Below are 22,752 nucleotides of genomic sequence, written 5' to 3'. Positions count from 1 at the left end.
CTCCACAACGGGAGAGGCCACAACAGTGAGAGGCCCACGTACCACAAAAAGAAAAAGATGGGTGGAAGACCTAAATAGACATTTCTCCAATGAAGACATACAGAAGGTCAAGAGGCACATGAAAACATGCTTGACATCACTAATTATTAGAGAAATGCAAATCAAAACTACAATGAGTTGTCACCTCCCACCAGTCAGAATGGTCATTATCACAAAATCTACAAACAATAAATGCTAGAGAGAGAGTGAAGAAAAGGGAACCCTCTTGCACTGTCGGTGAGAATGTAAATTGATACAGCCACTATGGAAAACAGTATGGATGTTCCTTAAAAAACTACAAATAGAACTGCCATATGACCCAGCAATCCTACTACTAGGAATATGCCCTGAGAGAACCATAATTCAAAAAGAGACATGTACCACAATGTTCACTGCAGCACTATTTACAACAGCCAGGTCATGGAAACAACGTAAATGTCCATCAACAGATTAATGGATAAAAAAGATGTGGTACATTTACACAATGGAATATTACTCAGCTTTTAAAAGGAATGAAACTGAGTCTTTTATAGAGACATAGATAGACCTAGAAACTGTCATACAAAGTGAATTAAGTTAGAAAGAGAAAGACAAATATTGTATATTAACACATTTATGTGGAATCTAGAAAAATGGTACAGATGAACCTATTTGCAAGGCAGAAACAGAGACACTGATGTAGAGAACAAATGTATGGATACCATGGGGGGAAATGGTGGGTGGGATGAATTGGGAGATTGGGATTGACATATATACTACTGTGTATAAAATAGATAAGTAATATATTTATATAGCACATATTTGCTTTATAGCACAGGGAACTCTACTCAGTGCTCTGTGGTAACCTCAATGGGAAGGAAATCCATAAAAGAGGTTATATATTCATACATATAGCCATTTCACTTCACTGTATAGCAGAAACTAACACAACATGGTAAAGCAACAATACCTCAATAAAAACATTTTGAAAATAAATAAATAAATAAAGCAGTGTGTACATGTCAATCTCAAACTCCCAAACTTCAAACACTCCCAAGTTACCAAATTTTAAAAATGGTCAATCTACTCTCATTTCCTGTTCAGATGGGTATGGTCATATCAATATTCAGTAGAGATATTCCCAAACTCTGTCTTGTTTTTCCTTATTCCAGTCTCTCCCCACAATCATCTCTCAAAGAAAAATTATCACATAGAAAACTCTAAAATGTTATAATTTATCCTTTACAATCAAGTTAAGAAATATGGAATTTATCCTATAATAAAAAGAGTAAGAATCAATGGAGGCTTCTAAAAAAGGTAACACAGCAAATTGCTTATGGAAAGTGTCACCAGGGAAGTTTTCTCTCATGTGTAGTGAATGATTTTGACTTTCATTTTACATGTTATCATGCTTAAAATTATGTATAATGTGCACACATTACATATAAACAAACACGTAAATAAACAAAAATTATGTGAATACATAAATTTAATGTCTGCGTCCTTTACATCAAATTCACAAAACAAATAATTGATTGGTTAACAGTAACCAAAATGGATGATATCTCTGCATCTTAAGGGGACCATGAGTTATAAATACAAATAAGTAGTTCCTGTTTCATTAGAATCTGTAAAACAATGGGACCAAGCAGCCTCGTTTTAGGAACCTTGAACAGAGAGCCAGTGAACAAAGTGAGTTTTGTGTCTAGGTCTCAGGAATGTCAAATGACAGAGGCAACCAGCAGATGTGGATGCTCAATGGTGTTAAGGAAAAATTAAAACAGAAAATATTGTTGCCATAGGGAGTTAGACTATTTTTTGTTTGTTTGTTTCTTTGTTTTGTTTAATTTTTAACAACATTATTGTAGTATAATTGCTTTACAATGTTGTGTTAGTTTCTGCTGTAAAACAAAGTGAATCAGCTATACGTATACTTATATCCCCATATCCCCTTACTCTTGTGTCTCCCTCCCACCCTCCCTATCCCACCCCTCTATGTGGTCACAAAGCCTCAAGTTCATCTCCCTGTGCTATGCAGCTGCTTCCCACTAGCTATCTGTTTTAAATTTGGTAGTGTATATATGTCCATGCTACTCTCTCACTTCGTCCCAGCTTACCCTTCCCCCTCCCCGTGTCCTCAAGTCCATTCTCTACATCTGCCTCTTTATTCCTGTCCTGCCCTTAGGTTCTTCAGAACCTTTTTTTTTTTTTTAGATTTCATAAATATATGTTAGAATACAGTATTTATTTTTCTCTTTCGGACTTACTTCCCTCTGTATGATAGACTCTAGGTCCACCCACCTCACTACAAACAACTCAATTTCATTTATTTTTATGGCTGAGTAATATTCCATTGTATATATGTGCCACATCTTCTTTATCTATTTGTCTGTCAATGGACACTTAGGTTTTTTCTATGTCCTGACTATTGTAAATAGTGCTGCAATGAACATTGTGGTGCATGTCTCATTTTGAATTATGGTTTTCTCATGGTATATGTCCAGTAGTGGGATTTCTGGGTCATACGGTAGTTCTATTTTTCATTTTTTAAGGAACCCCTATACTGTTCTCCATAGTGGCTGTATCAATTTATATTCCTACCAACAGTGCAAGAGGGTTCCCTTTTCACCACACCCTTTCCAGATTTGTTGTTTTAAAATATAAGTTAAAATACACTCTGTGGACTCCTGGAAATATTTCAAGGATACATTGAAGAGGACACAAGTCCTCTGCTCATAGGCAGGATTAAGAGAGAATTTTGAAAATTACTATTATTGACCTAATTTTACTCACAGCTTGCTGAGGCCTGCTAAAACTGGATTGTTTATCTAATCTCACAATTTTTTTAAAAGGATAAGCATAGGAAAAAATGACTAAACATCAATTCAATTTGTCCCCCTCTAACTGTAACAACATTGACTCCTAATATCCTTCAGGAGAAAATATGAAATACTTATAGCACTTCCCAATATGCTCATCTCTGTTCTGTCTTTGATCACTTTATTTAAACATCTCATGGTATCACAGTCATCATAATCCTAACAAACAATATGTCATCATATTAATTTAAAAATGATAGTGACCATTTTATACAAATAAAAGACCACACTTTTTGCAACACCATGGCTCTTAACAAACTTGGATTTGAGAAATAACTGAATAACAGTCTTGTACCATGATGCAATAGAAAACAAACATGAGTTTTGAGATCAAAGGAACCTATTTTCAAATAATGACAGAAAAACTTGCTAAATCTGTAAATATATAAAAATTAGCCATCTGGAAAATGGTGATAATAATAGGAAATTTCTAAAGTGGTTGTAAAGGTGAGTGTTGAGACACACACATATGCACATAGCATCTATCACTGTGTTGGCCACCCAGTAAATATTCAAAAACCTACTGTGCCTTATAGTCTTTCTTAACTTAAGCATTAGCCTCAAATGGATTCTTAAGGCTGCCCACCAAATGTGCAATATTTTCCTGGTACATTCCTACACCAACTCTCCTTTCTCTTCAATCCACAACACCTCTCCCCCATCCTCGGAGCTGATGAGAAAAAAAAATTAACAAGACATCTTCACACCTGTCTACAGCAGTACATACATACCCTATGTACTCTCTTGTTACTGTGGTTGAAGCGTTGAGGCAATTATTTTCCAAGAAAAGACAAAATTTTCTAATTGTATACCAGTACCTTATTGGCAATTCAAAAATATCCCTCCAGTAATTGTACTTTCTCCTCTACATGATAAATTGTCCTGTTCCTGGATTCATCTAAGCAGCAAGCCAACATGAGAAATTTATGCCCATTACAAAGAAATACTCTTGACTCTACTTCTCTTTCCATTTTTGTCCTGTACATTTTCTTGCCTTTAAAACAACAGTACTGAAAATGTTCTCTACACTCATTTCCTCTCAACCATGTTATCTTGAGATCAATTAATGAGTTTTTTGCCATATCCTCTCTACTGAAACTGGTATTTTCTAGCCCATGCTGATCTTCCTTTGGTGAATCAAATAGCCAATTCTCATTTTACATCTTATGTGATTTATTGTCTTCATATGGCTTCCTATTCTGGGTGTGGGGGAATATTTGTTTTGGCTTTTGTTTTGTTTTGCTTTTTCCTGACCACAATGAGCTACTTCTTCTCAGTCTCCTTTGGTGGTTCTCAGTCCCAGATCCTAATACTGAAAAGACCTCATCTTTAAACATCTGATTCAGTCAACTTCAGAATCCTATACACAACTGCCTGATGACACTCCATTTGAATTTCCAAGTGTAACTCTTAACTCATCTTTGTCCAAAACAATATTCTGGTCTGACCCCAGCCCCTAATATCCTTCTTATGCAGTCTTTCCCATTTCTGTGGTGACAGCTCTATTTCTTCAACTGCCTAGTTCCAACATATTAGAGTCATCCTTGACTCCTTTCACACAATCATCCAATCTGAGAGCAAATTATGCTGCTTCTACATTCAAAATATAACCTTACAAACATTGAGGACATTATGTTAAGTGACATAAGTTAGAGAAAGACAAATACTGTATAATCTCACCTATATGTGGAATCTAAAAAAAAAATAAAATCACAGAAATATAACAGATTAGTAGTTTCCAGGGCAGAATGTGGGTGAAATGGATGAAGGTTGTCAGAGTGTACAAAATTCCAGTTTAAGATAAATAAGTTCCAGGGATGTAATGTATGGCATGGTGATAGTTATTTTTCAATTAGGTAAAATTATTGTGTTGTAAGCCTTAAACTTACACAATGATAGATATCATTTATGCCTCAATAAATCTGGAAAAAAAATAAAATAAAAATAAATAAACAAAATAAAATAAAACCTTAACTTTTTGCCCCACCTACCATGATTTGTCACCATCCTCTCTCACAGTGGATTAATCTTGTAACTTCCTAATTAGTCCCTATGGTTCCAGTCTTTCTTAAAGTATATTTCCAAGACAGAAGTTACCTTGATCTTGTTAAAATGAGAGGGAGAGTGTATTATTATTCTAATCAAATTCTTCTAAGAGCTTCTCATCTCACTGTAAGTCAAAATCAAAATCACACAATGGCCTACAAAACACTTCAGAAAGTGCCTCCAATGTACATCTCTATTCTTCCACTATTTACTTAAATAAATATCTTATTTCCTCTCCACTTTGTACTTGCTATTTTCTCAGCGTGGAATTTCTTTATTCCAGTTGATCCACCAAACCCACTCCCTCACTTCTTTCTGGTCTTCACTTAAATGTCAATCACCCAGTGAGGCTTTCCCAGACTACTATATTAAAATTACATCTCACCTAACTAACAACATCCATTACCCCATTTTCATTTATGTTTCTCTAAGGCAATTATCATTATCTAACCTGCTCTATATTTCACTTACTCATTTGATTAGCTATAAACTCCTAATAGAATTTAAACTGTACGAGGGTAGTGATTTGTGACTTTTAAGTTCACTGATGTCATCCATATCCTACAACGTGCCCTAGCTTGTAGGGGATCTGCTGTAGATATTCATGGGATGTATTATTTAAATATAGAATTTCAGTCTTTCATAAAGTTTATTAAGAAAATCACTAATCACTGTGCAAATATACTTTAAAAATTCATGGTGTTAGAAGGGTTTATATACTCTCTATTTCAGAAGTGACATCAGATATTCTGTCCAAGACCACAGGACAAGTTAGTAGCTGAGACAAAAATCTGAACTCATGTTTATGAATTCCTATTTAGGGATCCCTTCAATGCTAGGAATTTTTCTATTGAGAGTGAAAACCTTTCAAAAGTTCAGAAAGCATTGATAGGACTTAGAAATCTTAAATTATTAATATGGAGGTATTTCTGTTTCAATTTGGAACATAAATTGGAGTTACCTTTAGAGTATTAAAGTGAAGATAATCATTAGGAAATATGGCTCTGGAACTAAGGATGATGATAAAGACTGAGTGTCAGGTGGATGGTTTAGATTTATAAATTATCCTTGCACAGATTTGATTAAAGAAATAGAAGCAAAGTAGATCATAGGAGACAGCATCAAATGAGAAAAGAGTAAAGTCTTGGATGAAATTCTCAGCTACATTACAATTTTAGAGATAGTTAAAATATTTATTAATCAGAGAAATAGTTAAAAATTATTTAGTTACAGGATATCTAAATGTGGAGAATTTCAGGAGGAATTGGCTATGAGAAATGCTAAATGCTACAGAGAGGGAAATAAGATGATGTGGGCAATAGTAGTCCAGTGGAATGGTCATGAGAAAACTTGAGTTGGTTAATTTGACAAGGAAGATGAGAGAATGGATTCTACATATATATCCAAGACTTTCAAGTTATTGCCTGTGTTTTTTATCATTTTATTTTGTAAATACCCTTTAAAACTTATGGTGTGTTATGGATTGAATGTTTGTGTCACCCTAAAATTCATATGCTGAAATCCTAACCCTCAATGTGATGGTATTGAGAAGTGGGAGATTTGGGAGGTAATTATGTCATGAGGATGGGACCTTCATGAATAGAATGAATGCCCTTATAAAAGAGACCTTAGAGGATTACTGCCCATATGAAAGAGACCCTAGAGGGCTTTCTTGCCCTTTCCACTACGTGAGGACATGACAAGAAGTCTGCAACTCAGAAGAGGGCTCTCACCCTGATCTCAGACGTCCCACCTTGAAAATTGTGAGAAATAAATTTCTGTTGTTTATAAACCACCCAGTCTATGGTGCTTTGTTATAGCAGTCTGAACTGATTAAGAATATAACTACCTAACTCTCAAGTCAAAATTTGGAGTTACCAGATTCTTAAAATTGCAAGAAAATTAGTATGTAAACCTATATTATAAAAATAAAACTGTAGAAGGCATCAATCATTTAAAAAGAATAGACACAAATAAAAATATAACCATATTATTATTTATTTAATATAATCATAAAAACTCAGTAAAACTGTATGGGAGATTTTGTGCCATTAATTATTACTACACCTATTTGCTATGATCAACACTTTGAGAGAATCGACCATTCATGATAGTATATCTACTTAGGACAAGAATTCATAGAACCAGATCTAATGCCTCAGCTGCTTTAAAATTATCCCAAGAAGTGTCACAATAAATAATTATTTTACATTTTAATTGTTAGACAAGTTATACTGGAACTATTTGTTTCATTAATAGAAAGGACTTGATGTTCTTCCCTTCTGGGATATGGAGAGCTCATCCAACAAGGTTATTAGGATTTAAAAATTCATTGTTAAATTTGGGAACAACCTAAAAACGATTCCAGATTCACATTCTATCTATTTTGAGGAGAATAATATAACTTTGCAATTGAATTTTAAATTTTATTGCCATAGACACTTTCGCTCTGCCTCACACCCTCATGCATCATTAAAATGATATAATTTTGCATGTGAAAAAATGAATTCTTATAAAATTACATAACACCATAATTTTGGGGTCAAAGTTTAATATATTAACAATTAATTTTTAGTACAATTACTCTAGGATATTTAAGTTTTGTATAAATGTCAAAGAGCTAAAATCTATCATTTTCTTCCCTAGTATTAAATAGTGATTAAAAGCGACTAAAAAGGCAGCCATTATTTTCATTATAAATAGCATAGATACATTTTCAAATCAACATTTTCAAATCATTCCGATATAATATTCTTTTAGTTTGCTAGAAATCCAAGGTAATAATAGAATGTGGTAAAATATTTCTATTAGTAGAATCTGACTAAAGTATAAGTGAAAACAATAATAAAGCAAGCAGAAATTTGATTGGCAGTTATCTGCCTTTGAACCTGAAAAAATTATAATGCTAGCAATTTTTGCCTATTTGAACTACTTACTTATGTCATTAAAAATAATTTCAAAATCTATTGAAGGGCTTCCCTGGTGGTGCAGTGGCTGAGAGTCCGCCTGCCAATGCAGGGGACACGGGTTCGTGCCCCGGTCTGGGAAGATTCCACATGCCGCAGAGCGGCTAGGCCCGTGAGCTATGGCCGCTGAGCCTGCACGTCCGGAGCCTGTGCTCCGTAACGGGAGAGGCCACAACAGTGAGAGGCCCACGTACTGCAAAAAAAAAAAAAAAAAAAAAAAATTCTATTGAAATATATAATTTACTTCCTTTTTTATCAACTGTCATAAACACCAAATTCCTCTGTGTTTTTTAATGGTAATATATTGAATATAATTGAAATATAGTTGGTTGGAAAATTAGACATTTATACTCATCGAATTTAATAATATGTTTTTCACACGAAGATCACACTTATACCATCTTAACAGTTTATTGATTTGCTCATGTAGTTGGTTTACAATATGTATGTGTATGTGTGTTCCAATGTTTTAAAAAGGAGATATAAAATTATACAGATGTGGTGAGGAAAAGGTTAACTATATTTCTTGTTACCTTCTGGAACAAAGAGAAATGAAGCAGGTGATGTCTGCCAGTTTGGTTGAAGCTATATTTTATAAACTGGAATGGTCACACTTTAATTAATGGCTATGCCCTGCATTTAGTAGAAAGACTAGGAATTTATATATAATGCATTCATCATGCTTTCACAGAAAATGAAAACCACAAGATAGTATAGAGAACACAATATATTATGAAAAGCCAGGTAATTTTTCTACAAGGGGTGAAGAGTAGGTTGTATACCCAGAGCTCAAACTTTTGCAACAGTCCATACATGCAGCAAATGACACTGTTTCAGTTACTATGAACAGCTCCTTAGTGCAATTCATCTTTATGTCATTTAGTTGTCTTAAGTATAAACCGTAGGCTTTTAACTAAAACAATTACATAAGTGTACCAGGGAAAGAACAAGCTGATTGCATGATCTGGGGGGTGGGACCAAACATTAAAAACTAGTTCATTGACATTTTCAAGTAATTATAGGAACTATTGGAGAAATTTGTTTAAATGATTTCATGAATAAGATTTGAAACACTAAACAACCAATTTAAAACTTTTTTATGTTACTGAATTTTAAAGCATATTTTATAAATGTCTCTTGAAGATATAGTTTATCTTATAAATAAACCACCTCATTTTAAAGTCAAACTCCTCATTAATCAATTTTAGCCCTAATACTCTTATTAGATAATAAGAGGCATGTTCAGGGTATGGGGAAAGGAGAGAATGTTAACCAAAATTCAGTTAAAAGCATTTTCTTATTAATCAGTGAGCACAAAAAATTCAGCAAATCATTTATGAATCAAAGAATGGGAATTTAGAAGGTCTATATCTGGACTTCTCACAAATAAAGGAATCAAGATTGTATCACTAGTGTTTTTACCATGAGCAATTAGAAAAATGGAATTGTCATCTATTTTGATCGGGAATATCAGGACTGTTTCTGTATGGAATATCAGGAGGTGAACTTGAAGTAAGTCAAGGATATTAAGTTTGAGATTCCACTTAGTCAAGTGGACATATCTAATAGATAATTATACATGAAATTTATGATTAAAGTGAGAATACAAAATCACTGATATATATATTTAGGAGTTGTCATCATGCAGATGGTATTTAAAGCCATGAATTGCATAAGATCACCAAGAGACTAGTGTAGAAAGACAAAAAAGAAGATTCCCAAGTTCTTTTTGTACTAAGAATTCTTAAACATGACAATCTACTAATAAAGAAAAATGAGAAGAAATGGCCAGTGAATTAGTAGGGAAAAAAGAAAGAAAGAAAGAAACACAAATTATGGTGTCCTGGAAGCCAGCTAATTAAAACATTTCATGAAAGAAGAGTTCAACCAGATCAAGCAGGTTGTGGAACACAGAGTGACCGTTGGATTTTGAAATGTACAGGTAGTTTTTAACCTTAATAAGCCTGGTGGCAAAAGTTTTATTGGAGTGGGTTTGGGGAACTATGGAAGAAGAGAAACTAGAATTGTATATGTGGATAATTTTTTGTGGAGTTTTGCTATCAATCAAGTGAAAGAAATAAGCTAATTGTTACAAGGGAAAATAAAGTTAAGAGAGGGTTTTTGCTGTTGTTTTCTTTTGTTACCTAGTTAGTTTTAAATATGGAATAAATAGCAGCAATTTTGTATGAAGATGGGAAAGACTCAATCAGTAAAGGGAAATGAATTGATAATATAAATAACTCGATGCAGTGTAGCTGCATTAGTGCAGCTTCATCTGATGAATTCTTCTAACCATATAAGTGAAAATAAGTGACTTTTGAAAGGTAAATTAGGTTAATATTTTCTTTTAACTGATAGTTTATATTGTTCACTGTAGTTATCTTTACACATCTAAACTACGATTTCCCCATGTGACAGTTACATTGTTTGGGTGATAAATCAGTGAGTAAATCCTCATTCCTCTTACCGTAGTGACTGTACCAGGTAAACCAAGCCTAAAATAATTGGTGCATGGTATACACCTGCCTAAAGGGATTAAGTCCAATCATTGTTCATTCAGTGCAAAGCTTGTTCTGCATAAGATGGTCTGTTAATTGGAGACCTGTAATTGCTGAAGCCATTTGCTAAAGTGGGAGAAGCCAATCCGAAGAAGAAGTTGATACAGGGGAATCACAAGCTTAGAGAATTTTAAACAAAACATGCCAGAGCATTGAACAAACTGTGTCTAGGAATTTTAATTATATGAGTCAAAACATTCTCTCAATTGTTTAAATAAGTTTGAATTGAGTTTTCTTTTACTTGGAATTAAAATTATCTTAAATCAGTGATGGGCAGAAAAGCAAACCCAAATTTACATAGTGGGCACTTGCTAATTATGCAGTGATGGTGATCCAACTAAATTGCTCTCTGAGAACAAAGAACATTGTGAACTGCTAATTATGCCTGAAATAACAAAATTTATGACAATTTCCTACAGTCATATTTTTTTCCCTACAGTGGCTAAAGGGACAGAGAAAAAGAAAGCTGTTTCTTGGCTGAGGATAAAAACACATGAACAAAAAATAGAAGAGTTTTATCTAGTAAAGAAAGCATTGATTGCCCTGGAAGACAGATACAGGTCATAAACCTTACTTTTCCATTCTGTTTTAAAAGTCTTTTTTCAGTAGATCTTTTAAGTGAAAACTTTAACTAGATGACTTTTCATTCCATTTAAATTTAAATAGGCTTTGACACTGAGTAGGGTGTTGTTACTTATTGCTATTGATTTTCATTAATAAGGCACTGCTTTTAGCAAATTCTAATGTTAGCATAGTTTGACAACAATTGCAGGATCTAAGAAATAAGGAACATAGCTTGCAGATGTACATATAGCTTTCAGAGGATTGACGCTCAAACACTTAATTCACTAGATGTTATTAACCACATATATGTGCTCAAAACTATATAGTACATGGAATTGAAAACCGAAAGAACAAAAATTCCTCACTGAAAGAAGTTTACAGCCTAATAAAATATCAAACATACAAGCTTTAAAAATATTCCAAATGCTTTGTGTACTAGATGCATTTAAAAGAAGCATGCTGGTCATAATTGAAAGAACACTTAACTTCTGCCTGATAAGGTCAGGTTAACCTACAAAGAGATGGACACATTTAAAATGAGACAAAATATAAGTAAAAATTCATTAGGGAAAAAATCAGGAGGAAAATTTTATTTGTTGTCATTAAACTGTACTCTCCTCCAAAGCATGATAATGACAGTCATAGTTTTATCTCTGAGGTCTAGCATTGCAATGGTCACAGAGTAGATGCCTCATTATTGTTGCTTGAAGAATACATGGATTGCATGGAGGGTAATTTAAAATGCTAGAAAGAGAGGGGGGAAACACAGAAAATGCATAAGAAACTTAGAAACTATTGTGAAAGAACTATGGCTATTGTGTGGTGCTGCAGATAAATAGAAAGTTGATTGTACTAGAACAGAATATTTTTGTATTAATGAAAATTTATGACAATGCATAATTACGACCTGTCAGAACATGAAGCTCATGCTATGGAGAGTCTTACAGAGTAGGTTAATTAATGTTGATTTTATCGTTTAAATAATGAGTAGCCATTGGAGAATTTTGAGAAAAGATGACATGATCAAAAATGCTTATTACAATGACTACATGCACAGCATTCTGGAGTGCATTAGAATGGTAGAAAGGTTAAAGGAGGGAAGAACATTTAGGAAACTGTTGCCAGAAAAGGTATCACTGCCTAAGCTACAGCAGTGGCAGTGAATCTATGCAGAAGGGAAGAAAGCCTGAAGTATATGCCAATTTAATAGTAAAACAGTTGGAGCATGTTGATTTATTGCTACAGTGGACAAAAGAGATGGAGCTTTAAGATGACTTCCAGATTTTCAACTCGTACAATTGAGTCGATAGTATATTCTTTACCACTGTAAGTACACGAAGAGATGCACATGTGTGAGAACTGGAATTCTATTTGGAGTTTAGGACATAAATCAATAATGTATCTAAAATATTTCAGAGGTAGATTTTACAAAGTAGAGACGCTTTCATAAATCCTGAAATTATTTCAACAGTGAAATCTTTTTGACATGGTAAGAAAGAAAATCATCATTTTTGGCTATTTGTGCCCCTGGAGTGCTACAAGGCAAAGTTTGCAGAACAGTTTTAATTTTGCTAATTTTCAACTGCTTTTAGTATATATTCATTCATTAACAAATATCCTGCCTGAGAAAAGGCTCATCATCAGATAACATACAGGAGTCTTCTTTTTATGCTCCATCTTCTTCAGTTTAAAAAAAAAAAGCTTATAACTTAGTGACTAAACTGATAATTTCAAATATCAATGTTGGGGTTGAGGAAGTGAGCGATAATCACTGAATAACAAATTGTTGTGAAATACATGTGGTTTCCAATTATTTACATTAAAAAGAATTCAAGGAATATATATTAGAGTTTCAGCATATAGCACAGAAAGAGATAAATAATTGAGTGATATTGTCATAAAAAACTTTTAAATTTTTTTCTACTTATTATTTTCAACCAGACTTGTTAGCAATTACATTGTTTAAATCAAAACAGCTGATGATGCTGTATTCTGTCTTATTCTTGCAGGAGGCAATAACATTTAATATGTAAAATAATTTGGAAAAGAGACCTGCTCATCACAATAATATGCAGTTTCATAATTTTATATTTATATTCAATAATTATTTATCAAAAATGTAATATGTCTGATGTATACTAATTCTAATGATGCCTAATCCCAGAAGATGCATTTAAAATTCTTAGACACACACACACAAAAAAAAAAATTCTTAAACACATCTGGTCAAAGGACATTACAAAATATTTTCAATTTAAATTTATATCTATATTTAGAGGATATAGTTGTAGGGATAGCAGTAAGGATAAGTAATAAACAGATATTGTTGAAGATGATAATAAAATAATCCAAAAAACTTTAAGGTATAAAAGCATATTATATTAGGATACACTTATTTGTAGAAAGTGTAATAAAATTAAAAATTTAAGATAAAAAGAAAATGGTGTAAAATACTCAATTTTAAAAGAATCTTATTAAGTAATAGGAGTATTATCAATCTGGCATTTAGAATTGAGCTTGTTCTTTCTAAAACAACAAATTACTGTGAATTACCATCTCCAAAAGTCTATAAGCAGTGTTCCTATTCCACTTATTTTTATCCCATATCACAGTTCTTACTAAGTGTCTTAGTTATGTATTATTACATAACAAATTATTCAATTACCTAGTATCTTAAATTAACAACAATTATTATTTCACAGGTTCTGTGGGTCAGGAATCTAAGTACATCTTAGCCAAGTCTTTTGAGTGTGGGTCTTACTGATGGAAATCAACTCAGAACTTGACTGGAAAGGATCCACTTCCTAGATGACTCTTCTATTTGTTGGATAGATTTAGTTTCTTGTGGGTTATTGGACTGAGGGCTCTGAGGCTCACAAGCTGTTGACTGTCCCTCTGTTCCTAGTCATGTGGGGCTTTCAAAGATCATCTCACAGCATGGCATCTTGCTTCATCTGATCAGGCAAACAAGAATGCAAAAGACAGTAACAGCAAGAAAGAGAGAGAGAGAGAAAGAGAGAGAGAGACAGAAAGTCACCTACTTTTGTAGCTTAATCATGAAAGTGATATCTCATCTTTTTTATTGTATCCTATTGGTTAGAAGCAAGTCATTAGGTCTAGCCCACACTTAAGGGATGAGCACAAAGGCAGGAATACTGGGAGGGAGGGGTCATTGGGAGCCATGACTAAAGCTGCTTACCACACTATGTCTTCAACTGATAGATGTTTAAATGAAGTTAACTCAATAAACATTGATTGGGCATCTGCCATGCACCAGGATGGAAAGAAACAGAAATTAACATAACTTTATTCTGAACCAAATGCAATCTTTACATTTATTTAGTGTAAAAAATGTTATGGTGAATCATTTTGGCCCTAGACATATAAATATTAAACAGAAAAGCTAGACAATACAATTGGTTTAGAGATTTCATATTATCATATCAAATTACCTTTGCCAAAGAGGTGGGAGAATGTTCATGGTGCCAGTTCTATATTTTTTTTTGTCAAAATTCATTTTTATTAATAGAAAATAAACACTTATTCCAGTTGTTATACTTGAAGTTGCTAATAAAAAAATAAAAAAGAATTTAAAATCACCACTCAATAATCCTGTTTTAACTAAGACAATGAAACTATGGCTTAAAAAAAAAAAGTATTCAGCACCATTTACTCATAGAACTTTCAGACTTTGTTCTTAAAGTTTCTGGAACTTTCCCATCTGTAAAGTACAGGAATTGCTGAGCTACATGAGGAACCCTCTCTGGGACAACCAACGAGAAGTTAAGCAATCAGTATATATTCAGCCTGGTAACTTGGACTGTACAACGATCCCCTCCTCTCCACTCTGGCTCAGGAGGGACATGCTTCTAAGCACTGAGGTATGATGAGTCCGACTGTTATTAGCTGGAAAGACCAGTTCTAACAGCAAATAACAGTAAATCTCTGGCACAGAGACTACTGTCCTTAATGTTCTGTGATTTTAGGAAATTCTGTAAATGGCTTGGCTTTACCTCAGTTTACTCAGAAATGAAACATGTTTAATAAGGTTAAAATACTCTGCTAGAGTAAGTGTCTGCTGGTTTAGTGTCCTTATAAAATACATACATAATACGTGTAGGTAAATCATAGTCTTAAAGTATAATTAGAATATTGCATTATTGAAATGAAAGTCTAACAAAATGACTACAGTTAGAAGCAGCTAATCAAACTAAATCCAAAGTTATGACAAGGGAGACTCATTCTCATTTGAAGCTGTGTCACTTAGAGAATTAAAGCCATTCAAGGCGAGGTGAAGGTGGCACCTTTAGATAATTCCAACCAGGGCCAGAAATTAGCATTTCTAAATATTTCAGAAAAGTCCATAGAAGTGTTTCAAAGACTTTTATGCAAAAGAATGTCTGTCTGTCTTTCTGCATCAGTAAGTAGTAGTGCCCATCAGAATTCCCTATTAACACAAAGACAAAGGCAAGTCCATACACTTGATCAGATGTCAAAGGAATGGGAGGTGGACTATTAGGTCACCCTTAGAGCTTCTGCTGGCTTTTTACTATATGCTGTTCATCAGTGTGAGTCAGGTGGACTTTTGTGAGAGAATAGTGTTTGGTGGCCAGGACCTCTTTTGGGCATTTCTTGCTAAGTGGAATACACAACAGATAAGGGAATAGGGGAAATAATACAGGAAAGCTACTCTTTCCAGCTCAGAAGGAGTTGATGAAGCCCATATATGCATTCAAGAAGCCCATGGGATCCTCTAGCTGTGGACCGCGGCAGCATTTTCCTGTACAGCTCCAAAAACTCTGGATAGGGATTCACTGGATCCAGTGGCCCATAGATAAAATGAATGGGAATAGATACAGAGGCAAGAGCTCTCACCCAGCGTCTTCTAAACTTTTTCCTTTGATTGATGTACTGCAAGAGACTGTCAATAACCAAGTTCCCGTCATTGTTGCGTATCCCTGACCACATGTCCCACAGTTCAGTCTCAGAGGGTCGGGGGTATGGCCCAAAGACCGGGGTGAGACCTTGAGAGAATACGAAGAAGTTCATCAGTCGCGTGAGGATGGGTGACAGCATGTCTCCATCTTTGAGAAGCTTTTGGAGAAGGAGAGGATGGTGAGTCTCAGGAAATATACCTCCATTCGACAGACAGAGACTCTTGATGGTAAGCTGACCAGATCGATTCTGCTTGAACCTATAGAGCAGCTCCTGAGCAACAATATCCCCATAGTCATGAGACAACAGTTTGATCCTACGGTTCTGGAGGCCCAGATGCCGCAAAAGAGCTTCCACGATGCTGGCCTGCTCAAATATGGAATAGTGATGTGGTCTCGGTTTGTCACTGAAGCCAAAGCCTAGGAAATCAAGGGCAATCACTCGATGAAACCTGAGGGTCAGACCTTCGCAAATCTTGTACCAGTCATAGCTGGACGTTGGAAAGCCGTGTAAAAGCACAACTATATCTGGACTTCCAACCACACCCACAGAGTCTTGATAGAAGATACGCAGTCCCTTGTAGGTAAAAATAAATTTTCCTGATGACTTCCATGAGTGAAGAGCAGAAGAAAGCTGGGGGGACGGGGGGATGTACAGATAGGCTGCAAGCAGGGGCACAGCCAACAGCCCCACCTGGACCCACCACTCCTTCATCCTGATTCAGGTAAGGCCTGGTCTACAAGACTCCATGTTTGGGGACCCTGTTGCACATGCGCTTCCTGCGGCCAGAGCTTCTCCGCCTCTACGGCCATACCACCCTGAATGCACCTGAGCTCGTCTGATCTCGGAAGATAAGCAGGGTCGGGCCTGGTTAGTACTTGGATGGGAATTTTTTTTTATTTTTTATGATGAATAATTAATAGATATGATTATTTTAATAATGTTATAATAATGAGTATAATAGCTAATGTGTACTAATATAATTAATATAATAGTTAATATTTGTTAATATAATACATACAATAGCTAATATTTATTGAGTACTGACTTTGTGCTAGGTACCATGTTAAGTACATATATATATATATATATTTTTTAACATCTTTATTGGAGTATAATTGCTTTACAAAGGTGTGTTAGTTTGTTTTATAACAAACTGAATCAACTTTTGGGGAAATTTTAAATCCACAAGAGACAGCCAGAGAGGTATCAAACAGTTAAGGTTTTTCTTTTTTTGGGGGGGTGCCTTGTTGCGCCATGCGGGATCTTAGTTCCCCACCAGGAATCGAAGCCGCGTCCCCTGCAGTGGAAGGACAGAATCTTAACCACTGGACTTCCAGGGAAGTCCCTTGAAGAGTTAAGTTTTAATGGAAGAATTATCCACAAACTATTAGGTACTTCAGCAATTATATTTCAGTGTCTTACTTAATGGTTCAGTGGTTCTAAAAGTGTGGTCCAGGTACTCTGAAAATTTTTTCATAGCTTCTGCCTGTCTAAAATTATTTCCATAATAATATGAAGATATAATTTGCCTTTTTACTCTCATTCTTTAAAGAATATATAATAGAGTTTTCCTGTGATCCAGTTGACATATATTGTCAAACATTAAAGATAATAGGCTAAATATTTTGAAAGATAGTTATCTTTCACAAAAATATTTATGTTAACATTTAATATGCTTGTTATTTTAAAATGAAAAAATAAATATGTTACTTAAATTTCTGTTTTAATGTTTAATATGGTAACTATTGATAAATGTAATTGACATAAACTAAAGCTCTTTGGGTTTGTTAATAATTGTTAAGAGTATAAAGGATTCTAAGACCAAAGTTTGAGAATAAATAAATTAGACAATTCTTAAAGCACCAGTGGGTTTCTAAACAACTTAGATGAAAAACACTGTTTTAAGAAAAATAAACTTATATTATTAGATTTATTTTCTCATAATGCAATGTGCTTTAGTTAAGTTTAAAATTCAGATGTTTCACTTCAATAAGCAAAGGTATTCTTGGAAAGTGGCAATCATTTTTTAAACAAGAAAATCATTTTGAGTGTGAATATAATATCAGTGTCCCTCATTAATCACAGCAAGAATATTTACTACATTAATGTAACTGGAAATATTTAAAAAATATTTCCCTATCTGAGTAAGATTATAAAAACAAGATCATAATTATATAAGAAAAAACAGTATGAGGGCAAAGTATAATGACTTCTAATGAATTTTAGGTGTACATTTTTAATAAGGCTTGCACTTCATCTTTTAAAAAACTGTAAGGACTGTAAATGGAATGGGGGCAGAATTATACTAGTCTACTCTTCTGAATATACACTACTTCTTCACCATATTTAAAAAAAATACCCTCCAGTATCTCTCATAATATATATTTGGAGGATTCTTTTCTTTAATAATAAGTTTTAATGATATGCTATGGTAGAACATTATCATCAATTGGTATTTTAAAAATAGGAGCAGAGAAAGTCATTATACTTAGAACGGTAGTGTTTCATTGATGTAATATAACAGAAAAGCCCCAATGACAGATAAAAAGTCCAAGTTCTATTTCACTTTATTAAGAGCCACTGAATTTAAAATGGGAACAGGACCAGCAACAGATAACAAATTACAGCTCAAATAAATTAAAATGTTAATTTTATATTTCTCTAATCACAATTCCATTCAAGATCATTCTCATTTGCCTCATTCCAGGATCAGCATATATAATTTCATTATGCAGCATAAATGTGAGAATAGTTTTTTGTGAAAAATCCAGTTTAATAGTAGATGAACCTATAAAATAATACTTGCCTCCCTCAAGCACCTAGTCCATAAAGCAAAAATTGCAGTAGGTAAAACATGCCATTTGGCTTTCCATTCTGATTAGAATATAGAAATTTACAAGAGACCATCATTGCCACATGAACAAATAAGAAAAACTATCTAATTTAAAAAAAAATAATAACAACAACAGTGAGCTAAATATGCAAAGAAACTTAAATTGCAGAAGAGAAGTCCATGATTGCTGACTATTGTAAACAAGGCACAAAGAGGAACCAACACTATACAGATTAGGGTAAAGAGTTACCAGCCTTAACTTTTAACAGATATTTAATGGCCATGTTAAGAGAGGCCTGACAGGTTAGAAATTTAAAGAGCCCCAAATACAGTAATTCACTAACCAGTTCTTTCCTAGGGGGCCTTTACCAAATGAAGAGCAGGAGCCTATCAAAAGTAGAGGCAAGAAAGTAGGACTAAGAAAGAACCCCCAGGAACAGGGGTCTTTGCAAAACTGAAGGTCAGCAGATAGCCAAAGACTTTGAGTAGAGTAGGAAATCTGAGAAAAATAACCAGAGGAATATCTAGTTGTACCTTGCAAGTGCAAGGCAGTGGCCTATTTGTAACTGTAGGCAGGTCAGAAGAGATAATGGAAACTCACCAAGGTACATGGGGGTCTTTTCTGAATGCACAACAATGGCTCACCCAAGGCTGGGCATAGTATGGGAAAATTGAAATAAACTACCCAAAATGCAGTGGTCCTTTCTAAGTACATGGCAGCAGTCTAAGAGTGACCAGGGGTAGAAAAAGGCAACTGGGAGAGATTCCCTTAAGAGGAACACAGGGTCTTTGCTGAGTTCACAGCAGGGGCCAAAGAAGGTAATGTAAAGACCAAGATAACCAAGAGAAATCCCCCTGAGCACAGGAAATCTTCAGTACCTTAAAGCAGCACCCAATAAAGGCTGTGGAAAGGCAATGAGACAAAGAGAGAATTTGTAAAAGTACCTGAGCAACTACAAAAGGGAAGAAGAGAGAGATCACTGGAGAATCACCAGTACTCAGATTCCAATCTTTGCCTAAAAGAAAAGAAAATTTTGATTCCATCTCAAAATATTCGAAGCCAGTTATTAACTAAACCAAAATAAATACAAAAGTAAAAAATACAGAACTAACTTAATTGTAAGTTAAATTGATTTATTCTTCGACCCAGACAGCCTGAGTCTCCTTCTGTGTTGTAATATTATTCAAATCTAATTCTGTTTTCCAAGGCATTTAAAATTTACATGAAGCTTAAAGAATGTCTCTTCAGGACTTCCCTGGTGGCGCAGTGGTTGAGAGTCCACCTACCGATGCAGGGGACACGGGTTCGTGCCCCGGTCCGGGAAGATCCCACATGCCGCGGAGTGGCTGGGCCCGTGAGCCATGACTGCTGAACCTGCGCCCCCGGAGCCTGTGCTCCTCAACGGGAGAGGCCATAACAGTGAGAGGCCCGCGTACCGGAAAAAAAAAAAAAAGTTTCTTCAAAAATTACTTAATTAATTGACTTTAACATTGCATTTGAAAAAAATCTAATAGGGAAAACCTAAGCAAATAATGGAAAATCTGAGTGAAAAAATATCACAAGCAGGCAGTTAAGAAAATTCATTATGTCCTAGACCAATTCACATAATCAATACATTAATGCTAATTAATAGTATTAATAAAGTATAAATCTTTGAAAAGCTAACAATTATTATTTTTATTAAAATGTACTAAGCTGGGCTTCCCTGGTGACGCAGTGGTTGGGAGTCCGCCTGACGATGCAGGGGACACGGGTTCATGCCCCAGTCCAGGAAGATCCCACACGCCGCGGAGCAGCTGGGCCTGTGACCCATGGCCGCTGAGCTTGCGCATCCGGAGCCTGTGCTCCGGAATGGGAGAGGCCACAGCAGTGAGAGGCCCGCATACCGAAAAAAAAAAAAATGAATTAAGCTGTGGAACTGGGCTAGATTCTGTCTTAGTCCATATTAATTAATATTCTCTGACCACTACCTATATAAGGAATTTTGACAAAGTTCTATAGTCTCATATCTATAAAGTTTATACTGCTTTAAAATTAGCCTCATATACAACATAGTTAATTATAAACCCACAAAACCAAATTAGTAAAAATGAAATATATTGGATATACCAAAGTAATTCAAATTCCATCAGGCTTTTGTTACAAGACTTTTTAGTCAGTTTCTTGAAAAGCATAATTACAGAAATATAGAATGTTGACACGTTTAGTTCCTTGTTGTGACACCCATATTCCGTTTATCATTTTAATGTCAGGGAAGAGAAAAGCCAGGGCAAAACTGACTTTTGAAATTGTGACTCATTCTACTTTCAATATGAAATAATCATTTATGTGCTTTTATAAGCCTGTAGTAGTTTCCTGTGCTGCTGTAACAAATTATCACAAACGTGGTGGCTTCAAACAATAGAAATTTATTCTCTCACAGTTCTGAAGGCAAAAATTCTGAAATCAGTATCACTAAGCTGAAATCAAGGGCCACAGGCTCCATGGGAAAATTGGTTCCTTTCCTCTTTCAGCTCCTGATAGCTACTGGCATTCTTCAACTTGTATGTCTGCATCCCTCCAATCTCCACCTCTAATTGCCTTTTCCTTCTTGGTGTATAGTATCCCTCTGCCTCTCTTATAAGGTCACTTGTGATAAGATTGAGAACCTTCCTGGATAGTCCAAGATAAACTTTTCGTCTCAAAATTCTTAATTTAACTACATCTCTCGTGACTTTTTGGAAAGAAAAAAATATGATGATGTTTACAAGTCCCAGGGATTATAACATGGATACCTTTTGGGAAGGCCTTTTTCCCCTGTTCCATTTTCCCCATTCTCTTACTTTCTTTCCTAGGATCACTTACCAGATAAACTGCCTGGAAGTGAGTCTTGTTTCAGGGTCTGTTTTGGGGATAAACCTACCTAAGACAGCTAGTTTGGCTAAGAGTATGGACAGTTTCTACTATAACTGGAGATAACGCACAGTGTGGACACAGACACAAGATGTGGAGGTGTGGGCAGAGGTCCTGGTATTTCCCATCTAATTGTTTCTGTTTTCTCATTGAAATAGGAAGAAAGTGATATTCTGAGCCTCAGGATATGTTAGAGTTTAGAGGAAAGAGGAGACTAGTTTAAACGGCCAACTTCAATAGTGGTAGAAAAAAATGGGTTGGTAAAACATGGAATGATTTCTTAGAAGCATGAAAGGCCTATGCAGTATCAGTTATCATTAATCACGAGCATAATCTTAATTATATTTCCTTTAAATCTAAGCTGCTCACTATGCCTGGAACATTCTATAATTCAATCATTTTCTAGTATTTACCTTTAAATGTCCTTTTTGTATTTATGTCACTTATGATGTTTATAACTGATGTGGTATGTTCTCTCACATCCACAAATCTCTGGAAATAAGAGACAGCAGAACACTGCTTAAAGAATTGTTTTAACCAACCCTTTTACGTCCTTTTATTGTATGTAACTAGTAAAGAAGAATAATGGGGACATGTGGAATTTTTTTAAGGCTTTATTTTTGAGCTGCTTTAGTGGAGGTATTTTTTTTTTAATTGAAGTATAGTTGCTTTACAATGTTGTGTTAATTTCTGCCATACAGAAAAGTGATTCAGTTATACATATATACACATTTTTTTAAAAATTATTTTCCATTATGATTTATCACGGGATATTGAATATAATTCCCTGTGCTATACAGTAAGACCTTGTTGTTTATCCATTCTACACATCATGGTTTGCATCTGCTAACCCCAAACTCCCAATCCATCTCTCCCCCATCCCTGCTTGGCAGCCACAAGTTTATTCTTTATGTCTGTGAGTCTGTTTCTGTTTCATAAATAGGTTTATTTGTGTCATATTTTAGATTCCACAGGTAAGCAATATCATATGACATTTATCTTTATCTGGTTACTGCACTTAGTATGATAATCTCTAGGTCCATCCATGCTGCTGCAA

At 34.7% G+C, this 22,752-nt stretch overlaps 1 protein-coding gene across 1 annotated transcript; it reads right to left on the bottom strand.

The window, feature by feature from the left end:
- Positions 1-15,731: 15,731 nt before the first annotated feature.
- LOC307176215 (mesoderm-specific transcript homolog protein-like) lies at positions 15,732-17,037 on the bottom strand (the record flags this gene model as incomplete). Its single annotated transcript, XM_079902081.1, is given in 2 exon segments — positions 15,732-15,795; positions 15,797-17,037. Coding segments are annotated over 2 exon segments (948 nt in total). The 5' UTR covers positions 16,681-17,037.
- Positions 17,038-22,752: the final 5,715 nt, after the last annotated feature.

The sequence above is a fragment of the Stenella coeruleoalba genome, assembly GCF_951394435.1.
Source record: "Stenella coeruleoalba genome assembly, chromosome: 17".
Lineage (NCBI taxonomy): Eukaryota > Metazoa > Chordata > Mammalia > Artiodactyla > Delphinidae > Stenella > Stenella coeruleoalba.
The sequence above is the reverse complement of the archived record's forward strand: the minus strand, read 5'-3'. Positions and strand labels throughout refer to the sequence as shown.